Source organism: Diaporthe batatas (genome assembly GCF_019321695.1).
Source record: "Diaporthe batatas strain CRI 302-4 chromosome Unknown Contig00020, whole genome shotgun sequence".
In the NCBI taxonomy this organism is placed as follows: domain Eukaryota; kingdom Fungi; phylum Ascomycota; class Sordariomycetes; order Diaporthales; family Diaporthaceae; genus Diaporthe; species Diaporthe batatas.
In genome coordinates this window covers 186,204-211,873 of record NW_025408567.1, presented here as the reverse complement: position 1 = coordinate 211,873, position 25,670 = coordinate 186,204, and the positions used below count along the sequence as shown (strand labels likewise).

The following is a 25,670-nucleotide window of genomic DNA, read 5'->3' as shown; positions in this document are numbered from 1 at the left end:
TGGAGGTTCAAGGACATAGTTCCCCAACTGGACAACGGAGATGGCAGAATTTATCCTCTGAAAAGATCCAGAGATGTCTGGTACCAGAGGGAGGGATCTTGATTTGAGAGCATGGCCCTTGCGTGGCCCTTCCGTAGCAGTCAAACCCAACTCGCCCATATTGGCACTAGAAAATCGAATATATACTAACACTGTAATGCGTCACTCTCTCTCCTACCAGGTAACACTCGCCTTGTGCTATTAACATATACCTTTCAATCACGGGCGACCAGACCAGATCATCACTCGGGCAAAATAACAGGCTCCTCGACCTCCTCCTCCTTGATGTCAACAAGCCTCAAGGCGCCGCGATCCCGTGGACGCACAGGCGTAGCAAGCACGATGGTCTCCACCAGCTCAACGGGGCCATTCCAGCCCTCCTCAGGGCCCATGGGCAGCGCGTCAACGTCAATCTCAAGGTCAAGCAGACAGCGCAGCACGACCCCGGCGCCGGCCTTGCTCATGACCTCGTTGGCGTGCTTGCAGAACTCGCTGGCGACGCACTCGGGGCAGCCGGACGGGCAGCAGCAGGCCTCGACGCGGTCGAGGGCCTGGCGCAGGAGGACGTCGACAAACTCAAAGGCCTTGGTGTTGATGCCGCTGCCGCCGGCGCCGCCCTTTGCGTCGTAGAAGGTGAGGCGGGCGGGCCGCTTGCGGCTCGAGCTGGAGGCGGCGAACTCCTTGAGGCTGTTCTTGCACTCGGTGCGCACGTCGCCGGGCATGCTCATGACGAAGTTGGGCACGAGGCTCATCGTGGCGTGCTCGGCGGCGTGGATGGCGCCCGCGACGTGCAGGCGGCGCGACTCGAGGATCTCGAGCGCCCGCCGGGGCAGGTCGATCCACATGCCCTTGCTGAAGCGCACCACGGGCGGGTTGTCGACGTGCACGGCGTCCAGCACGCGGTTCTGCCGGTCCACCTTGAAGTAGCCGAAGACGACCTGCTTGATCCTGATGGTGCCGAAGAAGGCGCGCGACTGCGACCCCCTGATCCGGCGGATGGCCTCGGTCTCGACCGGGTCGATGTCGGTGTAGTCGCGCTGCGTCGTGGTCCAGTCCACCTTGACCTTTTCGACGCGGGCCATCTGCCTCTCCGGGTTGACCTCGCGGACCAGGTAGGTGATGCCCTGGTGCAGGAAGATGGCGCCGTCGTAGATTGTGAACGTGGCCCGGGACGCCTCGAGCTCCTCGAGCACCACGTTTCGCCCGTGCGTGATGTCGATGATGGCGAAGTGGTCCTCCTCTGTGTCTCGGATCGACACGAACTTGGAGGGCTGCGGCCGGAACCGCTCGTGTGTGTGGTAGAAGCCTGAATCATCCTTGACGAGGCGCTCCCGGCAGAGCTTTTCGATGTCCCCGCCAAAGTATTTCGCATCGTCTGCTGGTCGTATGGGCATCTCAAAAGCCGCACATTGTATATGTCCCTCCCGGACCATCATGTTCTCCAAGTCCACCTGCAGCTCGGCGTTGGGCCTGGTGAACAGTTCGTCCGGGTTCTGCATGAAGTGTTGGTCCGTGGGGAAGCAATCACCGACGAGGATGGACAATGAGTCCTTGTTCCTCCTCCCGGCTCGGCCGCTCTGCTGGCGGAGGTTCGAAATGGTGTACGGGAACCCCCAAGTCATGACAGCATCCAGGCTGCCGATGTCCACCCCTAGCTCGAGGGCCGTGGTGGCAATGATCCCGATGAGCTTGCCCTCAAACATCTCCGTCTCGATCCGCCGGCGGTCCTGGGCTGTGTACCCGCCCCGGTACCCCATGACGCGGTTGACGCAATCGCCTCGGCCCAATCTCTCCAGCTCGTGCTTGACCGCGCCTACGAGCTTCTCGCACTGCTCCCGCACCCTGGTGAAGGCAATGACCCTCACCCCCCGGAGGATCAGCTGGCAGAACAGCCTCGCACATTCAAACTTTGTGTTACCCCTGCCGCTCGTCGGGTCGCCGGGGTCCTTGTACGGCGTGTTCCAGCACAGGAACTCCTTCCTGCCCGAGGGGCTCCCGTCGAAATCAACGAGGTGGACGTCGTCGATGCCGAAGATGGTGCCGAAGTGCTCCCGCGGGTTCGCCACGGTGGCGGAACAGCTCACAAACCTGACCCTCCGATTGCCCACGGCGGCGCAGATCCGCCGCAGCCGCCGCATGATGAAGGCCACGTGGCTGCCCATCAAGCCGTTGTAATAGTGCAACTCGTCGACGACGACATACTTGAGGTTCTTGAGGAACGTCCTCCAGCGCTCCTCTTGAGGCAGGATGGAGATGTGGAGCATGTCTGGGTTCGTGAAGATGATGCGCGCCTCGTCGCGGATCCTGTTGCGCTCCTTCCAAGGCGTATCCCCGTCGAAGGTGTCCACGAGCGTTGTTTCCAGGCCGGCCAAGTACGAGAGCATGTCTTTGAGGCTCCGCCTCTGGTCCTGCGCCAGAGCTTTTGTGGGGAATATGTACATCGCTCTGGTGTTTGGGTCCTGCTCCAAGGCGTGCAACACGGGCAACTGGTATATGAGCGACTTTCCAGAGCTCGTCGATGTGGAAATGACGACGTGGTGGCCGTGGTGTAGGTTATTGATGGCTTCGGCTTGGTGCGCAAAGAATTGCGTTATTCCTTTGGCGTTGTAAAGGGCGTTCACGAGATCCTGGCTTAGCAGGAAGTTGAGGTCGCCGTACACGGGCTCCTGGGCCTCAAACACTCTGTGGCCATCAGGCACGATCTGGCCGGTATACCAGGGGCTATCCTTGAGTTCCTGCACGATCTCGGGTATGCTCTTCCTCTCCTTTGGTATCGTCTCCGGCAGGGTGCTGCTCAGGGCCGGCCGCGGCGTGCTCTCCCGGGTGGCCTCGCTCGGGACGGGGACGAAGACGGCGGCCTCGCTCTTCAGCGCCACCTCCGGGTCCAGGCTCTGCTCGACGCACCTGTTGATGAACTCGTTCACCGCACCGGTGAACTTGGCATTGCGCTTCTCGATCAAGCCCGTCATCTGCTTCTGGCTGTACACGGGGATCTTGAGCTCCTCCTCGCGCAGCTTCCTGGTCGGCTTGGTCGGCTCGCCCGTCTTGCGGCACTGGACCTGCCTCTTGAGGTCCCCGTCGATGAACTCGAAGTAGAGCACCTCTCTCCCTCCCACCAGGCCCTGGTCATCGTCGGGGTGGCCCCTGGCGCCCAATTCTTCCGTGCCGGTGATGCCACCCACGCTGGCGTCGGCGGCGAAGCCCTGGTTCTTGTAGCCCCGGCCGCCCCTGCCCGTCAGGAAAGCATCATTCCTCTCGGAGCCCTTGACGTCGATCTGCAGCATCACCTCGTCCACATAGCCAAAGTTGATGCCGTCCGGGCGCAGGGCGGCAATGGCGGCGACGTCGGCGATTTCCAGCGTCCGCTTGGTGTGGCTCTCAACCGCGGATTGGATCGTGTCAAAGGTGGTGACCAGGTGCTTGCGCGTGCAGCAGAATGTGAAGACAAGGTTGAGGGCGCGGTGGGTGGTCTCGAGGGACTTGAAGTAGGGCGGCCATTCGATGACGCACTTGACTGGCTCAACGGCGGACGCTGATTTCTGTAGTTTTGGTTTCTTGCCTCCCTTTGGCGCCCGACGGGGTTTTGGTGGAGTCGAGAGTGAAGTCTCATCTCCATCATCCTCGACTTTCACCACGGGAGTGGCAGGTGGTGCGGCAATATCCTGCTCAGCAGGCACGGCAGTCGGGTTCAACGACGGGTCAGTCGCCTCAGGCATCTCGACTGGTCGCTTCCTCTTGCTGCCTCTGCCCGACTGGCCCTTTCGGGCGTGTAGCGGAGGTCCTTGGGCGGACAACATGGTGTCACATTGTGATTGAGAAGAAGTGGCAGCCGTCCACAGGGGCTCGAGCTGTCCTGAGTGTCACACTTTCAACACGCATAAAGGAGACGTGAAGTTGCTGCCAAGGGGGGTGGCGAGGCGGCTAGTTCCCGCGCGGGGCTGACGCGCACCCACGTGCTTCACAGCAAAGCCTCGTGTGTATAACAAGACAAAGACTGGTCGCAGTAACTCGATTTTGGTGATATTGGTGTATTTCATTGGTCATTGACACTCCCAGACGGCCGTCTAGCTGGTCTAGTTCCGCCCCCAGACTCTCTATCCTTTGGTGTTGGTATCCCACTCAACCATCCTCCGATCACTGCAGGCCACATAAATTTTATGGTATATACATTGCAAGCCCAACATGATGCTCGCATACCACGACGCACACGTAGATAGGTCCCGATGCTTTCAATGACACAGCCCAACCCCCCTTGATCGTAAAGAACATAGGAAAGTAGAGGGGGATCTCGGGTATTCCATGCTTGGGCCATCAAGCAACACCACCTTTGTACTCAAACCAGACCGTCTTTTTGTTCCGTGTGTATTTTGAACCGACCATGTGTCTCCCATGTCAATGCGACACCACCCTAGACGACGCACGCATGCAAGTATGCGCCAATTGGAGCGCAATCTACTTCCACACATCCACGTGAACTAAGGACTTATTATGCCTTGGCTTCCTCATCTTTGGCGGCTTGCTCCTTGAGCTTTTTCTGAATCAGCTCCACCTTGTGGACAAAGATTCCTGCATTCTGGGCGCTCATCTGTGGCGGGTTGGTCAGTACGGGCGCCTCGCGCAAATCCGCGCAGCAGGGGATGACAGGAGACCTACCTTCATAGTTATCGGCACATACTGGCCATCGTCGCCTTCTATGGCCGTGAACAGCACGCTCCACGTCTTGAAGCCCTCCTTGAGCTGGAAGTCCATGCCTGCTACCATGACCGTGTTTAGGATGACCCTCAGCGTCGAGTCCTGTCGCATGACGAGCCGCACAAGCTTCGGGTTCTCGGCCGTGTTTTCCTTGAGCACAGCTGGGTCGAAAGACTTCGGATCCACGGCGCCCGTCTCAGGGTCTGTCCTCACCGAGTCTTCTGGCACGTTGATCTTGAGGTTACCAACCCCACGCTCACGCCAGCCGACCTGCCCTGTGTTGTCCGCGTTGGGAGTCTTGTCGAGGTAGTACATGCGCGCGCGTACCTGTGCAATGGTGATCTCGCCAGCCTCCCCATCGTCGACAGCAACTACATACCTGGTCAGAATACCTGCCTGCAGAGAAAGGACCAAGGGGACTCACCTCGCTTGTATTTGCCCTTCTTCTCGTCTTCACCGGCCGCAGGCGTTGATTCGTGGTTGCTGGCAGTCTCGTCCTTCTCCTTTTCCTTATCCGGATCGGCTCCACCACTGCGGCCACCCTCCTCCTCGTCGCCGTCTTCGCCGTCATCCTCGCTGTCATCTTCGGCATCGCTCTCTGGGGCACCGAAAGGCTTCGCAGGCTTATCACTCTTAATGATAGGCGGCTGGCCAGGCGAAGCAAAATTGCCCGCCATAGGCCCTGATCCACCAAGCGCGCTCGAGAACGGGCTGCCGCCTCCAAAGCCTCCTCCAAAGCCGCCCAAGGTCGGTTTGGCGCCGTTCATGGCAGCAAATGGCGACGGCGCCGAGGCATCCTTGCTTCCAAAGCTGAGCTTTGGGGGGCTGAGTGGCGTCGACGTCGTCGGTGCCGTAGACGCCGGTGCGCCGAAGCTTGCGAAAGGCGAGGGCGAGGCTGCGGCCCCACCGCCGAACACGCTCTTGGTAGCCCCAACCGAGGCGAAGGGTGAGGCCGAGGACGCGGCTAGCTTAGCAAAGCCGGAATCAGCGAATTTGGAGGGCGAGGTCTGTGGCTGCTGGCCGTCCTTGGCCGGGAGGTCGGGCTTGGGGCCACTTGAGGTAGTCTGCAGGTCAAAAGGTCAACACGTATCCCCTGCTGTGTAGCGTAGCCCACTCTGCACTCTGGGTGGCAGACTCACTGTTGCTGGGGCCTGGTGAATGTCTGCAGGGGGGCTCGTCTCGTCGCGTGCTCGCTTCTTCTGAGGCTCAGACCGGCCCTTGATCGTTTCGCCCTCGTCGACCATGACCCACCCGTCAGAGTCCGTACCGTTGCTCGCGGGGCCTTCGGAGTCCTTGTGCGCCTCCACCTCGTCGTGTGCACGCTTCTTCTTGGGGGACGAGACCTTCCTCTCGCCGGCGTCGTCTCGGGACAGGGCCTCGGGCGGCGCAAGATCGGGGGTCTCGTGTCTGCGGGCGGAGGTGGCAGAAGGTGGGATGTTGAACTCCCTTCCGGATCGCAACCTCATCTCGTCGTCTTGGCTCTGGTCGCTCTGGTCGTTGTGGTTGGGCCCAGGAGCCTGGGGTTCGCTGATACCGGTGTCGGAAATGTGACTGTGTCGTAGTTCCTCCCTCGCAGCCCTGGTGTCTGCGTCTTCCACCTTGGCCTCGGAGTGGTATCGCTGGTCGTCTGGGTTGACGTTATTGGAGGAGGGCGGGTCGTCGGCCATGATGTCGTCTCTATCCCCACGAGGGTTTTGAAGGCCCCGTTTTTCTGGCAATACGCTATTGTGGACAAAAACCACGTCTGGGGCAATCAAAGCAAGCTGCTGTGCTACAGTCCTTTGTGTTGGATAGACAAGGCGTTGTCAGATGGGCACTCTGGTTAGGAAAGGGGGTGTCCGGCAGCTAGGATGGGTGGTGCACAATAGCGAAATGATTTATTGTGCAGAATTTGGCTGCTTCACAATGGTCGCCAAAAGCGTTGAAGGGCAGAGAGTGGAGGCTCGAAATTCGGACGAGTCGGTAGGCAAGCAAGAGGAGGGGCCTATTGTTCAGACGGTCGGTAGAGCCGCGGCGGGGTCCAACAATGTTGATCTTGGCCTTTGGTTGCCGTCTAGTAGCGCAGCCGGCCGGGAGAGAGGCAGGGCCGGGACTGAGGTCGAGAGAGCTGAGGAAGACGGCCAGCAAACAGTCTGTCTTTCACGGTCCAAGCAAGCAGGGCACGGAAGGCAGGGTGGGCAGGTGGGGTGGGGAGGCTCCCAAGAGATCGGAAAGAGTAGGATTGAGGGACGTGCACGGACACGGCCGACCTCGAGCACCAAAGACACGGGCGAGACGCAAGCAAGCCTTGTGTGAGAAAGACCAGCTGCCTTCCAGGGTTCCAAGATTGTTAGTACGCTCTGCGGTGTTGCCGTTCTGTGGTGCTTCTTGGGTGACAGAAGCAGCCGGTGAGTTATTAGTTGGACGGCTGACTTTGGGCGGGCACGGGCACGGGCACGGCGCATGTGGGGGGGGGGGGTGCGCAAGGAGCAGGGATGGATCCGAGCCAGCTCAACCGCCAAAAATGCTCCGTCCAGCCCGCCAGCCTGCCTGCCCGGCCTGCTGTACAGCAGCCTAATCGAGGGTTTGCGCTTCACAGCCGTAGTGACCAGTCCTCCCATATATCTACGGCCTTGGAACTGGGCTGGCTTCTTATCTGTGTTCATTCAATTGGTTGGGCACGGGTGTCTGCTGTGCGTCGTGGCATCTACGTATCAAGGTACCTAGGTACCTAGGTAGGCCATCACTACCCGACCTCTTATCCAACAACTCCCGTCCCGCATGGATTCTAAGGCTCCGGCTCCTCTCCAAAGGGATCCCCAGGCGGGAGAGAAATAAGTCGCCAGGGCTCCACAATACCATTTTCACATTTTTATTAAGTGTAGCTGTGGCACCGCAACAGGGTCGTGATAAGCCAGCAAGGGACTTGGTCTTTTCATCTTCTTCGTGCCGAGAAACACACAACTTTTGTTCCCCCATCTCTAGGTCCCAGCGCCGGAAATGCAAAGAGCAAGGTACCCTTAGACCTCACGTGGCGCCGGCACGCCCTCGTCCGACTCGCTCATGCTCTCGTCGCCGCTGACCTCGGCGTTCTCGCGCTCGCGCTTCTCCATGAGCGCCTGGAGCTCGGCATCGTCGCTCTCCGTGACCGCCTTGGGCTCCATCTTGACCGTGAGTTTGCCGCCTGCCCCCTCGATGCTCGTGCGGACATCGACGATGGCCTGCTCCAGCCTTGCGATTCCCACCGTCTTGTCCAGGCACTGGCTGGTGAGCACGTACAGGGGAGGGGACACCAGCTTGACCTTGACCTGGTTGTCCTCGGTGTTGCTGGCCTCGGCGCGCCTGTGAACAAAAAGTCTCGTGTTAGTAGTGCGTTGGGTGCGCGTATGGTATCCCGGGGCGCCTCACCTCAGGGCAGTCTTGATGGCGTCAATGCCCTCATAGCCGAAGCACGTCACCTCGATATCGGCACGGAGCTTTGTGGGCTGGGGGGTAAGCCTCTTGGAGATGTAGCTCTTGAGCTCCTCGGCGATGGCCTCGTTGGAGAACTCGATGTCCTGCCAGACGTCGGGGTTCGTGATGCTGAGCTTGAAGGCGTCGATGGCGTGGCCGTATTTCCGGTTGAGGGGCCATGCAATGGTCTCGTAGAGCTGCTCGATGGGGGTCTGGACCTTCTCGGCGACATGGCGCATTATCGAGTGGACGACCTTGCTCTTGTTGTACCGCTCGTCGCACTTGACGATGTCCTCTGGGGAGACTCGACGCTTGGACAGATCGATGTAACCCTTCTCCTTGTCCACCCTGAGCACGACGACAACCTCGTTCCTTCCGACTCGGATGAGCTTCTGAATCGATCGAATACGTCTTCGGGACAGTTCGGAGAGCAGGATCATGCCATCGCTGCAGCCTGTTAGCCGTCACGGACAGCGGTCACGGGTCTCTGCCGACTCGATGAGGACGCAGGCACAAACATGTTATCGTATTCCAGAAGCTTGACGTATGCGCCCATATCGGCAATCTGTCGCCTCGAAAGTCAGTGTTGTCCTCCTCAAGGCGTAGCTGAGGGTTTGTTTCTCTGGTGGTGACAGACCTGCTTCACGTTGACCATGACGAAGCTATCCACCTCGGGATACTTCTCCTCTGCATGACATCGCTCGTTAGACTTGACCTGGATTTTTTGCCTGGAGTCGTCTCCATCTCACCGTAAAATCGACAATTCGTCAGCGACATCTTGGCGGCTGGTGCTGAGAGATGCTTGTACGGGTCTTGTTGGTTTTGGCTGGGGGCTAGACAAATCAAGGATGTAAATGCGCAATGCAGTTGCTTGAATCGGCCACGAAAACAAATTGTATGCACTGCAGTGGAGTCGAGGAGTCGGTAGCCACGAGGGTGCAAGTCACGGTTGCGGTCGCAGTGTCGAGGCGTGAAGGCGGTTCCTTTGAGTCACTTGGTGGCTAGGTTGATTTTTGGTCGCAGCTCGCTTTTGGAGGGGCCAAAGCTGCAACGGGTTTCCTGACTAGCATCCTTGACCTGCCTGCCTGCCTGCCGCGGCCCCTCACTGGCCCACGGGCTGTGTGGCGCTCTGAGGCTGGTGAGGAGGGCCTTGTGGCTGTACATTTCAGACACCTGCTTGTTTGTCTTGCTTGCCAGGCATCCCTCCCTGAACAGGGAACATGCATTCCAAGATTATTACTGCATCCACTATTCAAATGGTATGACCATGTCTTCAAAAAGCTCACATGCGCCTCCAATGCTCGGCTTTGCTATTGTGCACGAGTCTGTCTGGAGAACATGAGTCTGTCTGGAGAACACGAGTCTGTCTGGAGAAATCATTCCAGAGGGGTGTCCCGAATGGGGTTTGCCTGGTCAACACTCACCTGTCTACATCGGCTGATGATGTTGCACTTCAAATCGTTCCCTGTTTTCGGTTATATTCCGTATACATTCCAAAACTACATCACTCAGTGCCACATATGTGCAATGAAGGCTTGGATCGAATCCCCTAATTCTTAGCAAACACCACCATCAGCCCCATTGCCACCTTGGAGAGGCCTGACACAGAAATCATCATTATTAATAGATTTGCTTTTTAAATGATGATCAGAATATTTTTCACCGAAGTAAATGGTATTTCAATCGCTGTTGTTGGTCATACGAGTACGTAGATATCAGCAGGGCTCGGGACTTGATTTCTTAGCACAATCATGCTTGATTCCTTTTGGTCATGTCAACTGGTACTTTGGCTCAGATGATGTTGCTCAATTCCGATAGTTCTCTACCACCTGTCATCAGCTATGAAGATAGCTATCATGATTATGGAGGCAGCAAATCATGTATCTGAGCAAAGCATGCTCAACCGAGAAGACAGCCTGGTTTTCTGACAATGTGGTCTAAGCGTATGGGGCTCCTTTTGAGATGTTACGGTGGACCCTCAAGCTCCTGAGAAAACTGTTTGTCAAGAATTCCAAAGATAGCGGCACTCGCTGCTGCCAGGCCACGAAGCTGTCTCTTTAACTGTGCTCCCACCTAGTGACTGACATGCTGGAAAGCCATCGCCAAGACCAAATGGAGTCAATTGAGGTATTCCTCTTTTCTTTTCTTTTTAGAAAAAAAAAACCTATTCTGTGTGTTGTTCTTGTCAGATTTGATGGGATATTCTATAGTCTGGTCGTAGTCCAGCCACCTTATTACTGATTTGAGTCGTTGCAAAGCCAGTTGACTTGGCTCATCCACCCGATCCAGCTCGCAGACCCTGCGCGCACAGGTACATGCTCATTCGGAGACATAACCAACCCTGAACTACTACAAGCGATTGAATCTCAACAAAAAAAAAAAACGAAATGAATTACATGCAACAGGCAGGATTCGCTGGTCGTCACCGACCCAACTACTAATTGCCCTCTCACAAGCTTGATTACAGGAGAGCGGACGGGATCCGATATTTTCTTGTGGATATGGTCGCATGTGCTGAGCCTGGATCCGCTGTATTATTATAATGCCAGGTCAAGACGGCCCTTCTGAACTGCTAACACAAGAGTAGCTCTACATACGTAATACCATGCAATATACCGCCTAAGAAATTCACCTGAAAGACTTGCTCTAGCAAGAAACAGGTCTCTGAAAGCAAGTCCATCGATTATTGGACCCGCACACTGGTGGTGCCATTGATGATCTCTCCACATACTACTTTCCGCATGTTGCACGTATCCCATGGAATTTCTCGAGTCCAAGGTGTAAGATTAGTTATCAGCCAGACTCCTTCAACTCTTGTGACACTGTGGCACTTGCTAGGAGTGCTGGAACTGATTATTAGAGAACCTAGTCTTATAGACAGCACTTACCACTGTTATCGGCTTTGTAATTCTTTTCTAAAAAGAAAATCCAAAGAAAAAAACGCTGGGTGTTTGGGTGTTTGGGTGTTCACCACTTGAGCACTATATGAAGGCGCGGTGTATAGCTTCGGACGTGTACCCGTGGACGGAATAGAAAAGAACCCGGCTTTACTATGTAGTAGCCAGCACACTTATCTCGCCCCTAGCACGAAAATGTAGAAGCTCCATACCACTCTCCAACCAAATAAGCGGCTAATAATGAACCTTGCAATACAGGCAGTGGGAGAGAATCCTTTTAATGTATCGGAGGGAACCAAGCTAGATCAACTCAAACATATGATTTCCAATACCCATATCATGAAGGACGGTTTACTGAGACAAGCAACTCCATGGAATCACTCAGAAGCGTGTCACTGGGTTAAGAACTTCATGCCTCATGTCAGTGTAGTTGCTAACTCAATATGGTGTTCCGAGCCGATAGGATTCAGGGTTAGTTGGGGGAAAGGAGCGGGTGTGAAGGTGCAGTTTTGATATTCTGCTAGGAATTCCTAATCCGACCATTGAAACCCCCCATCTTTTGGCCAGCACACCTGTTTCATCAGCAGTGGGCAAAGCCTCGTGTCACCACTCACAGCTGGTCTCCCAAGGCCAGTCTCGAGTCCTGCCGGGTGTGACCAATGAACCCAACTCCAGTATCATTACTGAACCACTTGAGAGTACCCCACCCAGACGCCCAGCCAACAGGCTCAAAGACATTGAAAGTCGTATAGACATGTCATGATAAAATTACAGAACAGCCCAACCACCCACCCCCCCTAAACATTTGTAACCTACACCCAAAGCTGCCGAGCAGTATTTTTTTTTATTCAGTCAGTCTAGGTTGAGGGACTGGGACCCTTCGCGCACGAAAACTTGCTTCTTGTGCCACGCAACCCAACTCCCATCGCCGGCTGTGTGTGTGTGTGTGTGTGTGTGTGTGTGTGTGTGTGTGTGTGTGTGTGTGTGTCATCATTCACTTCATGAGATCTGGATAAAATCAGGCATGTCGCCGCCGTGATCACTGCCGCCGCCACGGTGTGACCTCGGCGGCGCCGGACCCGCACCGCTCATCATGGGCGGGCCCATGTGCGGGCCGCCCGGGTGCATCATCATCGGCGGCGGCGGCGGCTGCTGGTGCATGTGCGGCATCCCCATGCCGTGGGGGTGCGGCGGGGGCATCCCGTGCGAGCTGTAGGAGGACTCGTCGCTGAAGTAGCTGCTCCCGCTGTACATGGAGCTGGCGTCGTCGTCCATCTCGTCCACGACCTGGACCCCCGGGGGTGGGCCGCCCATGTGAGCCTGTGGGTGCCCCCCCATGTGAGGCGGCGGAATGCCAGGCGGCATGCCCATCCCCATGCCCATTGGCGGCATGCCCATCTGCTGCGGTGGCGGCGGCATTGGCTGCACTGGTACCGCCGTGGGCAAACCCCTGCCCTTGGGGCCGCCGTGCTTGCTACGGCGCGAACTTCCGCGCGAGCTGCCGCTGTAGACGCTCGAGCTGTCGTCGTAGTCGTCGTAGTCTCCGCCCCAGTAGTACGTGGATGCGTAGGGATCTCGCACCCAGAAGTACTGTGAGGTGGTCTCGTATGTGCCGTTGTCATACTCGGTCGTGATCTTTGTGCGGCGGAGATTCTTGTGCTTGCGAGGATCGCCGCCGGCAAGATAGGTGACGACTGAGAGTGACTTGCTCCGGGGGACATTGAGCTCGGCCGTTCTCACCGTGGTGGTGGAGGAGTTTGATCGACCCGAAGAGGAGGACGACGAGCGGCGGGAATAGACAGACATCTTGACTGCGGTATGTATGGCGTGCTAGTGTAAGCGTGGTGAGATGAGAAGCTGACAATCCTTCTCAGTGAGGTCCCAGAGGAGGGACAAGTCAACCAGAAAGTGTAAGTCCGCTGGACTAGGCGACGAGATAGTCGGGCAAAGGATCGACAATCAACGCCGCTCAGAGAGGTAAGCGAAGGTGATGATGACACAGGGGGCCGTTAGAAACAAGCCCTTGCGCGTTGCGGGGATCAATGCTAATTGATTAAAGCTTGGCCGCAGAGCTGTCTGGTCCAAGCACCGAGGTCACCCAGCTCACAGAGTTAGAGGCATATAGAAGGGACGAGAGACAAGACGGGGGCAACGTGGGACGGAAGGGAAGGGCGTCCTCGGGGGCGAGGGGCAACAGAATTATATCTATGTAGATCCCCTCTCACACCCACTCGTGGGCGCACAGTAAGAACATGGAGGCGTCTGGACAGCACATTCCTTCTGATGCACTCGCAGATCCGGAATGCCTGCGCCTACATACATGGTAGACAGGGTAGACAAACAGTCACAGGCCCTCGCTGACGCACATGTAGGCAACTGACACGGTAGTCGGGCAAAGCCTGTCCGTCTGCCTGGTTGGTGCATCTGATGTGCATGCCTGGCGTGGCACGGGGGTCGCTCAGCCCATAGACTCGAGCCCGAAAAAAGGTACGAAAAGTCTCTAGGGGATCAAGCGGTATGCTGTGTACTGACGTCGAAATTGATCGGGGGGAGGGGTGACGACTGGTGCCGTTAGATCTCTCCGGACTGCAGGCCGGAGCCGCACAGGGTTCTCTTGGAACTGCGTGTTCCCCAACGAGGTGGACGATCGATGTACGTGCCTGGCATCCTAGACACCAATACAATCTTGGTGGGGAGAAGCTAGGCACGCAGGACAGGCGACTGTCATTGATCAATTGGAACGAGGCTCGCCACTGCGCTCTGCAGGAGGTAGTGCAATCCGCCCCGTGGGCAGGGCCATCAACGCCGAGCTGCAGCGGGCGAACCATATGCTCGTCCCGCCCTCCCCAGGGCCAGAAGCGCCATGCAGGTTGTCACCTCCACAAGCCACATCCGCCCTGCTTCAGGAGAGCTTTCTGGCCAGAAGAAGCACACCGAGAAATGTGATGCTGGGGAAAGTGTTTAAAAGCCAACGCGACATGCGCCCAAAATGCCAGTTTAGCCGTCCATTCCCCCCCACACCAGGAGACTGACTGGCAGACTGATAGCATCAGCAGAGAGGTGAGATGCGCTCGCCGCTCTGTCGTTGACGGCGGCGCGAAAAGGAGGGGCAAGACCCCGAGTCAGAGGCCCATGGCGCTGCCAAAGCTAAACGCCGGATGGGGTAGCAGATGGGCAATGCTGTGTGAGCATGTCGCAGAGGAGCGACAAGACGAGACCCGAATTGGAAAGGCTGCTCTTCGCGGAAGGCGGGTAGCGACGTTGGACTCTGCGAAGGTACCACCTCCCACAGCTTGCTTGTGAACCGCAAGAGACCCTGTGTTGCCGGATCTGTCGGGAAACTACACAGCACCGGTCCTGATCAAGCAGGATGTTTTCTTCGAGTTGTGCCCTGGTCGATTTTTGACTCAGGTGAGCGAGAGGGATAGTTGGCCCAGGTGGCACAAGGTGAAGAAGATAGACAAGTGTAAAATCACCGGCGTCAATTGGCTGACCACCTAGCATCCCCCCGGAGGTGTTGCCAAGCGCGCAGGACCCATTGGCGGCAGCATGGCAGCATGGCATGGTCCGATCTGGTGTGCAGGTGCAGCAGCTCCACCGGCAGCACTGAAACTGCAGCTGGGTGGGTATGCACGACTCCAGCTGCTGTGTGTCGCTACGGAAAGCGAGGCTTCCCACAGGAGCCAGTGGCACTGAGCTGCCGCCAGCAGGAACCAGTTTGTCTGGGCCGTACACAGCCGACCTGGAAAGATGGGGGCAGCTGGGCAGCTGGGCAGGGGGGTACGGAGCGGTGGTGTGTGGGTGTCGGAAGCCTCGAACGCTGCGCACAACGGCGTCCAATGATTCCGCATCAGCCGTACGCACACGGCCCGCTCACTTCACGAGGCAGGCCTGCTGTTGGCCCTGAATATTCTGGCGCCTTCTGAGCCACCTGCAGGCCTGGGTGTGACAGACACGACCGGGCTCTTGCATAACGCGGTGAGAAGTCATCTCAGCTCTGCTCCTGGGTCCGCCGGGATGGGGGTCGCTTCGTCCATTCGTCCAGTCGTCCACGCAAGTGGGAAGCATGCACGTGTGGAAGACGTGAGACATTTTCGGGTGATCCTTTCCATTCCGGTGAGTATGTTTGCTGGCGAGGAGAAGCAAATTGTCCATGTTTGAGCGCTGAAGAAAAGCAATCGGTGCTGGTAATCTCTATGCGGGATGCAGATGCTCACGGGCTGCACGGCCAGCCACAGCTCTGTCAGGGCGGCGTCTCTTCGGCGCGGCCGAACCAGCCTTGTCATTAATTAGTAACCAGCTGGACAGCTGACAAAGGTGCTCCATGCTGAGAGCATCATGAGAGATGTGATTCAAGACGGAGACGGCCCGCAGGCACGTTCATCGAGCTGACGAGCCTGTTCGACGCGCAGAGCCGCGCCGGCTGGCTGCAAGGCTGGCTGCATGGCGGAAGCGACACAGGTGGTCTGGACTGAGGAGGCCAGGCCTGCAGGTCTGACGGAGCTCGGCGCGAAAACGAGCATGATAGACGCCTGCGTCTGACGATTTCGCAAATGACGCAGATGTTCCGTACCAAAAAGGAAGCCCAATCTAATCATTACAGTGGAGTAAATGAAGTCTCGTCAGTGGCGTTTGTAGATGATGATCAATGGAGGATAAATCATCAATAGTGTGATGAGTTGAGAGACCCGTGCCCAGGGTTACCAAACCCTAGGATGGCCGGGGGGGTGGGCAGCGGTGGACTCTTCCCCCTTTTGCCAAGGGGGGGTGTTCCATTCTACATACAGAACACCTACAATCCGTACCTACTAAGCCAGTCATCAAATCGAACACCCTGGCGTGAGCTTAAACCTTAAATGTGGTATCTCGAATGCAGCACGCGATTAACGACCCATGCTATCGAAACTTACTTGATTTTGCCGTAACGATGTTGTTACCCCGGACTTTAGGCGGTTACATCAACATTGGAATCCCAGTAGCGGTGAGGATTCAAACATTAGATACCTAGATACCTAGGCATGCTTCTCCTCCATCACCGGGGCCAGCAGTCAAGACGCTCGACTGCCGTGCCTCCGCGACACTTTCGGGCACATGACGTGTGAATCCGATTGAACACGAAATACTATGTCTCGGGATGTTCTGGGACATGTTGTCTCTGAGCCTCGACACCGCAGTACTCGGTTCGAATCAGACAACATTTGTGACTCGCAGAGAACACAAAGAAACGGAGATCCTGTACACGGGATAGCAATTCTCTCCACCTTGAGATACGGTCAATCAAGACTTCTATTTGATTGTTTCGAGGCTTTGATGGGGCCGTGAACCAACAAGATGATGTCAACGCGAGAGATGGTGTTACAACATGGCCTGAGGCCCTGGGAGCATGTGAGGTCAAGTACCGACTGACATTGATATGCTCCACGTCAAGCCCCGTAGCAGTGCATACTACCAGCCATGCCCCAAGAGCAACGCTGACTGCACATAGACTTTGGCACGTGAGCCGCTCCTGTATGACATGCTGTCTACCGGTGGAGACCCGGGAAGGTGAGCAAGCCGGCTTAGCCAGGTCCTGGAGTCGCAAGTGCCGATGGGCTTTCAATCAGGATGCTTGCCCTGGCATCAGCGTCTCCCAGAAGATAAATCAGCGAGCATGCCGCGAGGAGCCTTCCCTCGCAGCCCCCCAAGGGCCAGCCAGTCGCAGAAACGGGTCAGACCAGAGACTCGTCAACTGCGTGTTGAAAGTCTCCACTCCGAACCCGGCACCTCCGCCGTCCACTTGGACACCCAAGAGGGTTCACCTAACCACCTACATCGCAGCTTGCCATCGAAAGCAGGGAGTGTCTACTCGAGACTCCTCGGCAGCGTTCCCCCCGTCGCCGTGTCCAAGGCGTGATGGACTTAGGCACTCGTGGCTCGTAGGCAGTGATCAGGGTACCGCACTCGATCGCTGTTGAGCTGGGCAGCGCCAACAATATATCCGAGGATCCAGCTAGGTTGTGAAGGTGTCTTGGACAAATACTGGTGGCTGGTGAGTTGGCAACTCGCCATCAGTGCCCATTTGTCCGTGACTATGTGAGGTAGATAGATTGTTTCCCCATAATGGTGAGTGGCCATAATGGTGAGTGGCCATAATGGTGAGTGGCCATAATGGTGAGTGGATACGGCAGCAAGGCCCCGGGGCGGTTGTGGCAGCGTGGTAGGCACTCTCGTAGCCCATGAAGCCCTCTATGTGCGGCGGCCGTTGCGTCAAGCATCCATGCGGGCGTCGTCAGTAGGTAGGTATATGGCGATCCTCCAACCTGTAAGAGACGGGACAGATAAGAGCCACTGGCAACTGATGGTCCTGTTACCTCCGATGACGATGCCCGAAGGAGAAATCTTTTGGCGAGCGGATAATCCTTCTTGCCTTGACCACAGCTGGCTGCTTTGCCAGACATGACATCGGCGTCTCCCAGATCATATCCCAGGCAGACCGACGGGGCATTCGTCATGAGGCCAGAACCACGCACGGCATGTGCCCCAGCTTCCAAGTGGTTCGCGCGTGGCAGCTAGGATTCCTGGTGGCCTCCCGGGCCTCGCTAGGGACTCATGCGGTGCGCATTGCCTCGCTGGTTCGTACGCGTCAGTCGACTACGACTGCGGCTGAAGCTGACCACGAAACCTGGGGAAGGGAGGGTGGAGGCAGGGGGTGGGCGATCGCCACAGGGAAGGGGGAGCAGCATGTTGACCAGATGCGTGCCGTGGCGGGATCGTGAACTTGCCCCAGGGGGGCTTATTGCCCTGGACTGGAGGCCGCCTGACCAGAGTCTGGCGGATGGCTTGCGGGGCCTGTCTGCTTGCGTGCGAACTTGACCAGGAGCAGGAGGACTCGCGGGCTGTGACTGTAATGGACGGGCGCCATGACCAGGTGATCGAGGGTTCCTCCGGGGCGTGGGGCGTGGCGTCCCGGCCTGTCAACATCGAATCGGCCTAGCACTGCGACATGCCTCGCACGGCGTACCCCCGCCGTCGAGGTTGTCAGAAGCAGGCCTGGCACGCCGTGCTTCTGCCGGGGTTGTTGACAGCTCCCCCCGTGCTGCCATCCTGTCCTGCCTGTGTCCCCCAAGTTCAAGGCAGGCAGGCCTGGCAGGCAGGCAGTAGCACCTGGTCAGCCTGCTAGGTTTCGAAGGATAGTCACCTTTCCATTTGAGCTTAGGCCACTCGCGGCTTGAGACGCATTTGAGACCTCTGGTGCTGTGGAGACGAGTTCGTCTGAAGAGGTGGCCCGATAAGGTGGGCGTGGTGACGATCGATTGGACGCTGTGGTTGTGGAGGGGGAGAGCAACCACATGCAGTTAGGTACAGTGATGGCCGTGTAGCCTTCTTCTTTGGTGTTGTTCCGTTGCTTTCATGCAGCCCGGATCGTCGCCTTGATAGGCAAGTGAGGGCGTTGCCTTGCAGCGCGCCGATCGTGACATGTGGCTGGTTCAGGCTTGCCGCAACCCCTGGATGTGGAAGAGGAAGTGGTGAGGGGCTCGCAGGGAGTGAGGTACCGTACACCCAGACACCCAGACACCACATAACCATCAACAAGACCACAGTTGATGAGACCTACGGAGTATTGACAGGCATCTGTAGTTGCGGGCAGGCGAAACATCACAAGGCAGGGAGGGGCCAAGAATAGGTTCGGCTTTTCCGACCTTGCGCTTGCTGACGGGGGAACTGCTGGTCGTCCTCATGGCTGCAATGGCTGCATGGGCAACACCCAAGCATTGTTGCACTGGTCCTTAACTGGTGCTGGCTATAGATTCATCCAAAGTCATCGAGTCGCATCGTCCGCTATGCCTTGGACCAATCTGCCTGGGTTCTAGAATCACCCGGGCTGGTGCGAGTGAAAAGGCCCTGTGCTTTTTCTTTTTCCAGATCGAGTGTCTGAGGTGAGAAAGTTGTGGTTGTCTCTGAGACAATATCGGTAAACAGACGGGCCCCTTCTCTCACCACATTGTCGCGGGTTTCGGAGCACTACCCACCTGGGGTGGCGAGACGGAGGACATACAGCAGGCTGGGCGCGCGCCCCCATGGCCCCCAGATGGGCGATGGGCGACATGGGCCCACATCAAGGAGTGTGAAGTGTGAATTGTGAATTGTGAATCTCGTGCCCCTGAGCTCTATACTACGCAAGTACATTTCATTATGAAAGTAGTAGAGAGTAGTGGACTACTTAGAGAGTGGAATACACGGTACAAACCCAGGGCTGTGCAGCAGACTGGCAGACTGGCAGACTGGGCTGCAGTGACGGCAGCGGCCCCACACTTGGGGTTTGGCCCGTTTGGCTACTGCAAGTACTGCGACAGTGCTCCGCTCTTTGTTCGGCACTTGAGACTGTTTGGTGAGGCTAATCCGTGCCAAGACACTACCCTGAAACGTTTCTTTCCGCGGATCAACTTTAAATTCTGGTGCTAAGGTCACGATCCGCGATCTACCACATGGAGACGGGCCTTTTGAGCCCTTCGACCCTTCGACCCTGGACATCAGGGACTCAGAAGGGGACCAGCTGACTTCCAGCAGAATGCACCCAAGAAAACGACCTTTTGAATTAACCTAGGTAGGCTGTCGAATCGAGCCGAACCGAGCCGGCTGATAGCCGAGAGAGGCCACCTTGGTATACATACCTACCTATTCAGGCACTCACACCTCCCCCTCCAGCCCAAGAGCCATCCATATGCAGACACGAGACCGGTGCCAGGTCCCCCTTAGCAGTGACCCGTACGGCTTGTGTAGCTCTCCCGTCAGCCCAGCCATCACTGGGCACTACGAAAGTATCTGCTCCCCCAAGAGCTTAAAAATAAACATGGATGGCCGTGGCACCGCCTTGTAGTGTTCATCACCATCATCATCAATCAATCAATCATTAGCCCCCAAAACCAGAAGGGGCCGGCTGGGCGGCTGGGCGGCTGGGCGGCCCCATGGCCAGCGGCTGTCATTGACTCGAGGGCCGATCGAGCCGGGGTCCGAATACCCACACAGACAGGACAGGCAGCCCGGAAGCGGCTTTCCATAGTGCCTGTTGGGAGTCAAGAAGGGCAGGAGAGGGCCGCCCTCATTTCCAATTCATTTCATCTCGTCAAATCGGTTCCGATGGGACGGGGCAAGGGCGGAGACAGGCAGGCAGTCCCTGCCAGCCACAGTAGGCAATCGAGCAATCTGCCAATCTGGCCCCGGCGAGATTAACTCGAGTTGGCAGGTTGGCAGGTTGGGTAGGACTCCGAGTGCCAGCTGGCAGGCCGGACGGGCTGGCTGGAGGGAATTAAGCTTCATGGGCTCTAGGTTTCTGGCCGTGACCATTGAGCGATGGACCGGCCGCCGTGGGGACCGGGGCCCTGCTGCCGAGGACCAGACATGCATGTCATCAATATTAAATTAAAATAAACAGCACGAATACTATTACACGTGTAATTCCAGCTGGCCGCCACAGGAAGAAGCTTCTCTGGTGGCTGGAGTTTGTTCTTCCGGGCTTAGATGGCTTCTCCTCTGCGAGTGTTCCATTCCTCCGCACACCACCTCCGTTGGGGCCTTGGACGGCTAAGGACATACCCAAAGTGCATCAAGAATGGGCTGTCGCTCTGTTGACGGCCATGTCGAGTTGTGGTCGCAGATGACGTGGTACCAAGCCTGACACCCGCCGTCAAATCTGTTGGCGTTGACACTGGACAGACCGTGTACCACACGGCCATGCCGACCGAGATAGTACGAGGCGGCCGAAGACTAATAAAAGCAGTGACTGAGTGAGTGTCAGGGCACGAACCAGTCGAGATGTTGTTGTGGTGGCTGTCCCCTGACACCGGCTAAAAGCTTCGTGCTGCGTATGTAGACAGTCCTGACAGTATCTACTATTACGATGGTGGGAGCAGGTCCAAACCGGCCTTGAATCGCCTCCACCCACGTCCTTTCTCGTGCTTCTCGTCCCCACCCGGCACAGCCATGCCACCCCTGCTGCCCTGCTGTAGGGTCAGCGCGTGTGGAGCGAACCTGCAGACTGCACGGATGGCGTGGTTTTTCCATCGGTCCCCCTTCTAAAAAAATGCTGCGAGTTGGAACAGAGGGGGTTGCATCAAGCAGCAGAAGCGACAGCGAGCCACCTCTCCAACGCCACCGTGATAGTTACCTCGACATATTAACTCGACAGGCTGATCAGCAGCCGAGTACTCCGGCTGATGTTGTAACTCGCTGCCAGTCCAGCCCGTCCAGCCTGCCAGCCTGCCAGCCCGCCCGCCTAAGTGATTATCCCAAACTGCCCAAGAGGCATAATGAGATGGTAGTGGCGAGCCCGCAGGCGGACCGGCCTGCTCCAACGGTTCCACTCGGGCGGAGGAGAGGCGTGAACGGGGCAAGTGCAGCTGCTAGGTTACCTAACTACCTACCTAGGTAGTTGCAGGGGCCTGTGCCGTTAATCACCAGCTGCTGGGTCCCCGGGTCTATACGCAAAATTTCAGGGAAGGAGCCCGGCCCAGGACCAGCAGCAAGGGCCCAGGCGCGCACTACTGCGCCCGACGCCCAGGCCACCAATGACGGCAGTCCGCCCACCCCCCAAGCCCAGGTCCGAAACCCCAGCCTGCCCATGCTTGTTCCTGAATCGTCCAAGTGCCAGAGAGCCACCTGCCGCGGTGCCCTGGCAGCCCTGGTCCTTCCCCCATCTCTGCCCCCTCTCCTCGCTACCACAGTAGTGCCTTCTTTCTCTTGCTGTTGCTGTGCTGCACACGAGGGTGAGTACGGGGTAGTATCTAGGGGCTAGATAATATCTATGTTATGGGTGTGCCTCACACCTCTCACACCTCGCACACCAACTAGACTAGTCTCTCCTGTCCCGTCATCAACAAAACTAGTCCTCTGCCTTTGCCTTCAGCTACTAACTTCCTTTGGCCCCGTATCTGGTGGTGGCTTTCCTTTAACTCCGTTTTTCGCTTCCAACTCTATACCTTATTCCCTATTCTGGGCGGCTTATTCCGTCAGCAGCCTGACACGCTCCCACTTCCTTGGTCCTGACTCGGCACTAATAACCAATTCCTCCTCTTCTTCACCATCCCGTCGCCCACCCATCAATCCACATCCATCCACTCACTCACCCACCCACCACGCCCAGCTCTCAGCACCACCCGCCACATCCGCGATCGATAGGTGTCGAGTCCACCTGCATTCAATCGCCAGCTAGGAATTAAGTAAATCGGAGGACGAACAACAATTGATTGGGCTCAATCGTACCACGGGTCGGTTACTCGACAGGCCCAAAAAAGTAATTTGCTTTGTCTCGGGTCGGGCGGATATTGTCGGACAATTCGATGGTTTCACAGCTTCTTCGTTGACTTCGGCGCATTGAGCCTGCGGCCTCCAGTGGCACAACAGCCTTTGAGCATCGCTCGCCGCCCCCAGCCCGCAAGCCCCGGCTCGGCCTCACCACCTCAGCCCGCAGCATCGGAAGCCCCCTTGGGCCTAACCACCCGAAATGGATCACACAAGTCGCAAGGCATCAGATCCCGAGAGGAGATCCTCGATCAGGAACTCAACGAGGTCATCAATGCAGCAGGAGGCCGGAGGAGGAGGTGGAGTGATATTGGACATCGACGACGACGATTATGCCCTCTTGGCTTTGGGTATCTCGGATGGGTTCCGGCCTCAGCCCGTGGACACCACCGGCCTTGACGATCCACAATCCTCCTCCCGAGCCCGGCCAGACCCGTCTGCCGCTCCCGCCGTCACACAAACTGCCCAAGAATCGACGTCACAGCCCCGGTTGAACCGTTCCAGCATATCAAAACCCCACTCGGGTCGCGATTCCTTCACCCTAAGACATGACGGTGCCATGGGCCATGTCGCTGGCCCATCCCACTCGCGCTTGTCCAGCGCTTCCACTGAAGCGCCCTACGTCCCCGAGGAGACGCCATACAACGGACCCTCCGCACCCTCACATCCTTACCAAATGTATTCGCAAAACCCCCGGCTGGCAAGGACTTTGAGTGTCACAACCACTTCATCTACGCCCACCACACGCCCGGAATCCGAATACGATGGCCCCAGCGGGCCCACCCACCCCTACTCTATGTATCCCCAGAACCCCTTCGTCGACACCAACAGCCAGGTCTCCGTGCCCGCCGTGCCCGCCGTTCCCGCCATTCCTGTCGGATTCACTGGTGCCTCGGATCCTTATCAGCGCCGCATCGGGCCAGAGGGTGAGGAAGCAGGTGATATCATTGGCCCCGATGGACATACGGAGGAGCTACCGCCGTACACGAGATATCCAGATGAGTATTACAATCGGAAAATACGAGACACCGAAGAACAGCAGAACGGGGGCCCTTCGACAGCCGCAGCCGCAGCCGCAACCGTGGTCCCGTCTGGCCACACGAGGGCGGGTTCAAGCGTCGGGACAGTACCCGGTGCCGGTGGGCTAGGCCTGGCTGCTCGAAACCCCGAATTTGACTCAGTCGAAGACGTCGGCTCTCCACATTCACGGCAGTCCGCCAGGAGCTTCACTACCGAGAGTCACCACGAGATCAACACGGCAGCGGCAGCGGAGGTGTCCGAGAAACCGAAACTGAACAAATTCCAGAGATTTGCGAAGAGGAAAGCTTGCGGTGTGGTACCTTACTGGGCGATTTGTATGACAGTCACCGCTGTCATAATAGTCATTGTCATCATTGGGGCTGTCGTTGGGACTTTGCTGTCCAAACACAAGAAGCCACCTCGAAAAGGCAATCCCTCACAGTAAGGCTTGATGTCGAAGCGGTTGGGCTCTCTGTTCCCGGCTAACATGTCTGGCTTAGATTTCAAGGTGGCGTTCCGACCGTGACATTAACCTACGATGCCAGTGCGATCCCCACGCCTACCGACCTGCCTCCACTTCCGACGGGTGTGTTTGGCCTCCCTCTAAGCCTCAACAAGTCGCCCAACACTTGTTTCGAGAACACGGCTCAGAGCTCAGCGTGGACTTGCAACCTCGTTTTTGGGCAGGCAGTCCATGTCCAGATGACCATTAGCCAGAATGCCCCCCAGCTTGGCCAAGAGGGCAGCTATGACATATTCCTCGACACAAACACAACCTTCCCGGGTGGCGACCGCAAAGACTTTCTGGCCTACGGGGCTCAGCCCCCTACCATTCAGCCTGCCATGAGCATGCAGCTCGTCAACGACACCTTCGACAGGGACCGCGGCCCAGCATGGTTCAGGATGCTGCCATACAACAAGACCGTCGTTGTTCCCGAAGATCTGTTATCTGCCGACAGTAGTTCAAACGTCCGGCGGAATGGAGGCGATTTTATGCCAAGGCCGGGCGATTTTCAGCGCAAGGACATAGTGCCAATGGGCAGCAAGCCTTGGATCTGCAATTGGCCTGAAACCTATGTCGAGGTGTTCATATATGCGGAACAGAACAGCAGCTGGGCTTCACAGACCAAGGCGATGACCGGTACGATCACGCCACCACCGGGAGCAACCCCTACAGTAGTCCCGACCGCAACTGGCACCGGCGCCCCAGCAACCGTCACAAGCCAGGTGGCTGATTTCATGCCATTCGCTCCCTACCCGAGAGCTGTCAAGGTGAAAGAGAGGCGGCTTAATTGGGCACCTTCGCCATACTGTGTTCAGGTAACCGTGATGCCGGATAATACGACTCAGCCCGTTACAGATGACGCTGGGGAACCGGTCATTGTATACATTGCCGAAGACGAACCGGGCCCGGAGATGCCTGAAGAAGCGGTGCAGAAGGGGAGACACGGCGGCTACAGAGAAAAGCGGGAGCGCGACGCCTTGCACGACTTCTTGAACCCTCGTGACAGCGACGAGGACTATGGTGACATGAGCGCGTGCGGATGCATGTGGTTCTCGTCATGACCGAAACCTAACATTTGTTAATACAAAGGCGGCGACGGGAGGGTGATGTTGTCGCGGACTTGCATAGCTCGCGCTACAACGCGCCAAGACGGGGAAGAATAGGCCGTCCGGATGGCGTTGACGGGCTCTTTTCAACTTTTGGATCGGAAACTTCTTTGATCGAGAGTGGTCTCTCGAGAATTGCGCGGCGACCGGCGCGGCGCTCTGGCTGGCTCGTTTTCCTACTTTTTCTTTGTTACAACTGTATGACATTTCATCAGTGCGACATATCCCCATGTGCGAATTTTATTGGATCGGGTGGAGTTCATGGCATATGCGGCGACATTTGGGTTTCAAAAAAGCTTCGGCCTTTCGTATGCGTGGACCTTTTAGGGGTTGATCTTCCTGCCCATCTACTGTATATCCTGGGACAGCGGGGAGACACATTGGCGATAGAGACGCTGTAGGAACAAGGGTGTAGGGCATCACTGGGGGGGGGGACTGGATATTTCAGTAAGCTAATGAATGATTCATCATCATCATCATGGCCGAAGCGGATGGGATTGCTGGGCGGGAGGAGTCCGAATTGAAGGATCTCTGAATTTATGCTGTCTATACTATATAGCTGGAACGGACCATGGGATGAGCGCCTTTGAGCCGATGAATCAAGAGAAATCTGATAATGTCTTGACTGAACTATGCCTGAGAGTGTCACGTAAAATCAGAACGCGTATATCGAATTTATTGTTTTAACAGGACGTTCGGTCT

General features: G+C 57.0%; 5 protein-coding genes across 5 annotated transcripts; 1 reads left to right on the top strand and 4 right to left on the bottom strand.

The window, feature by feature from the left end:
• Positions 1-49: 49 nt before the first annotated feature.
• Positions 50-3,897, bottom strand: KVR01_012575 (ATP-dependent 3'-5' DNA helicase). The gene has a single exon (XM_044785867.1). The coding sequence runs from the start codon at positions 3,834-3,836 to the stop codon at positions 282-284; it is 3,555 nt and encodes a 1,184-aa protein (XP_044638386.1). The 5' UTR covers positions 3,837-3,897; the 3' UTR covers positions 50-281.
• A 154-nt stretch (positions 3,898-4,051) lies between these two features.
• Positions 4,052-7,113, bottom strand: KVR01_012596 (uncharacterized protein). Its single transcript, XM_044781343.1, has 4 exons — positions 5,871-7,113; positions 5,156-5,795; positions 4,693-5,102; positions 4,052-4,624 (listed from the first exon to the last, which is right to left on the bottom strand). Exons 1-4 carry the CDS (start codon positions 6,396-6,398, stop codon positions 4,526-4,528), a joined length of 1,677 nt encoding a protein of 558 aa, XP_044638407.1. The 5' UTR covers positions 6,399-7,113; the 3' UTR covers positions 4,052-4,525.
• Positions 7,114-7,355: 242 nt separating this feature from the next.
• KVR01_012565 (translation initiation factor eIF2 subunit alpha) lies at positions 7,356-9,320 on the bottom strand. Its single transcript, XM_044792705.1, has 5 exons — positions 8,913-9,320; positions 8,801-8,850; positions 8,682-8,728; positions 8,119-8,610; positions 7,356-8,052 (listed from the first exon to the last, which is right to left on the bottom strand). The coding sequence occupies exons 1-5, from the start codon at positions 8,938-8,940 to the stop codon at positions 7,731-7,733; spliced, it is 939 nt and encodes a 312-aa protein (XP_044638376.1). The 5' UTR covers positions 8,941-9,320; the 3' UTR covers positions 7,356-7,730.
• A 2,705-nt stretch (positions 9,321-12,025) lies between these two features.
• Positions 12,026-13,980, bottom strand: KVR01_012600 (uncharacterized protein). Its single transcript, XM_044786176.1, has one exon. It carries the CDS (start codon positions 12,864-12,866, stop codon positions 12,060-12,062), a length of 807 nt encoding a protein of 268 aa, XP_044638411.1. The 5' UTR covers positions 12,867-13,980; the 3' UTR covers positions 12,026-12,059.
• A 7,908-nt stretch (positions 13,981-21,888) lies between these two features.
• On the top strand, positions 21,889-25,660 carry KVR01_012626 (uncharacterized protein). Its single transcript, XM_044793794.1, has 2 exons — positions 21,889-23,798; positions 23,858-25,660. Exons 1-2 carry the CDS (start codon positions 22,540-22,542, stop codon positions 24,921-24,923), a joined length of 2,325 nt encoding a protein of 774 aa, XP_044638437.1. The 5' UTR covers positions 21,889-22,539; the 3' UTR covers positions 24,924-25,660.
• The last annotated feature ends 10 nt before the right edge of the window (positions 25,661-25,670 follow it).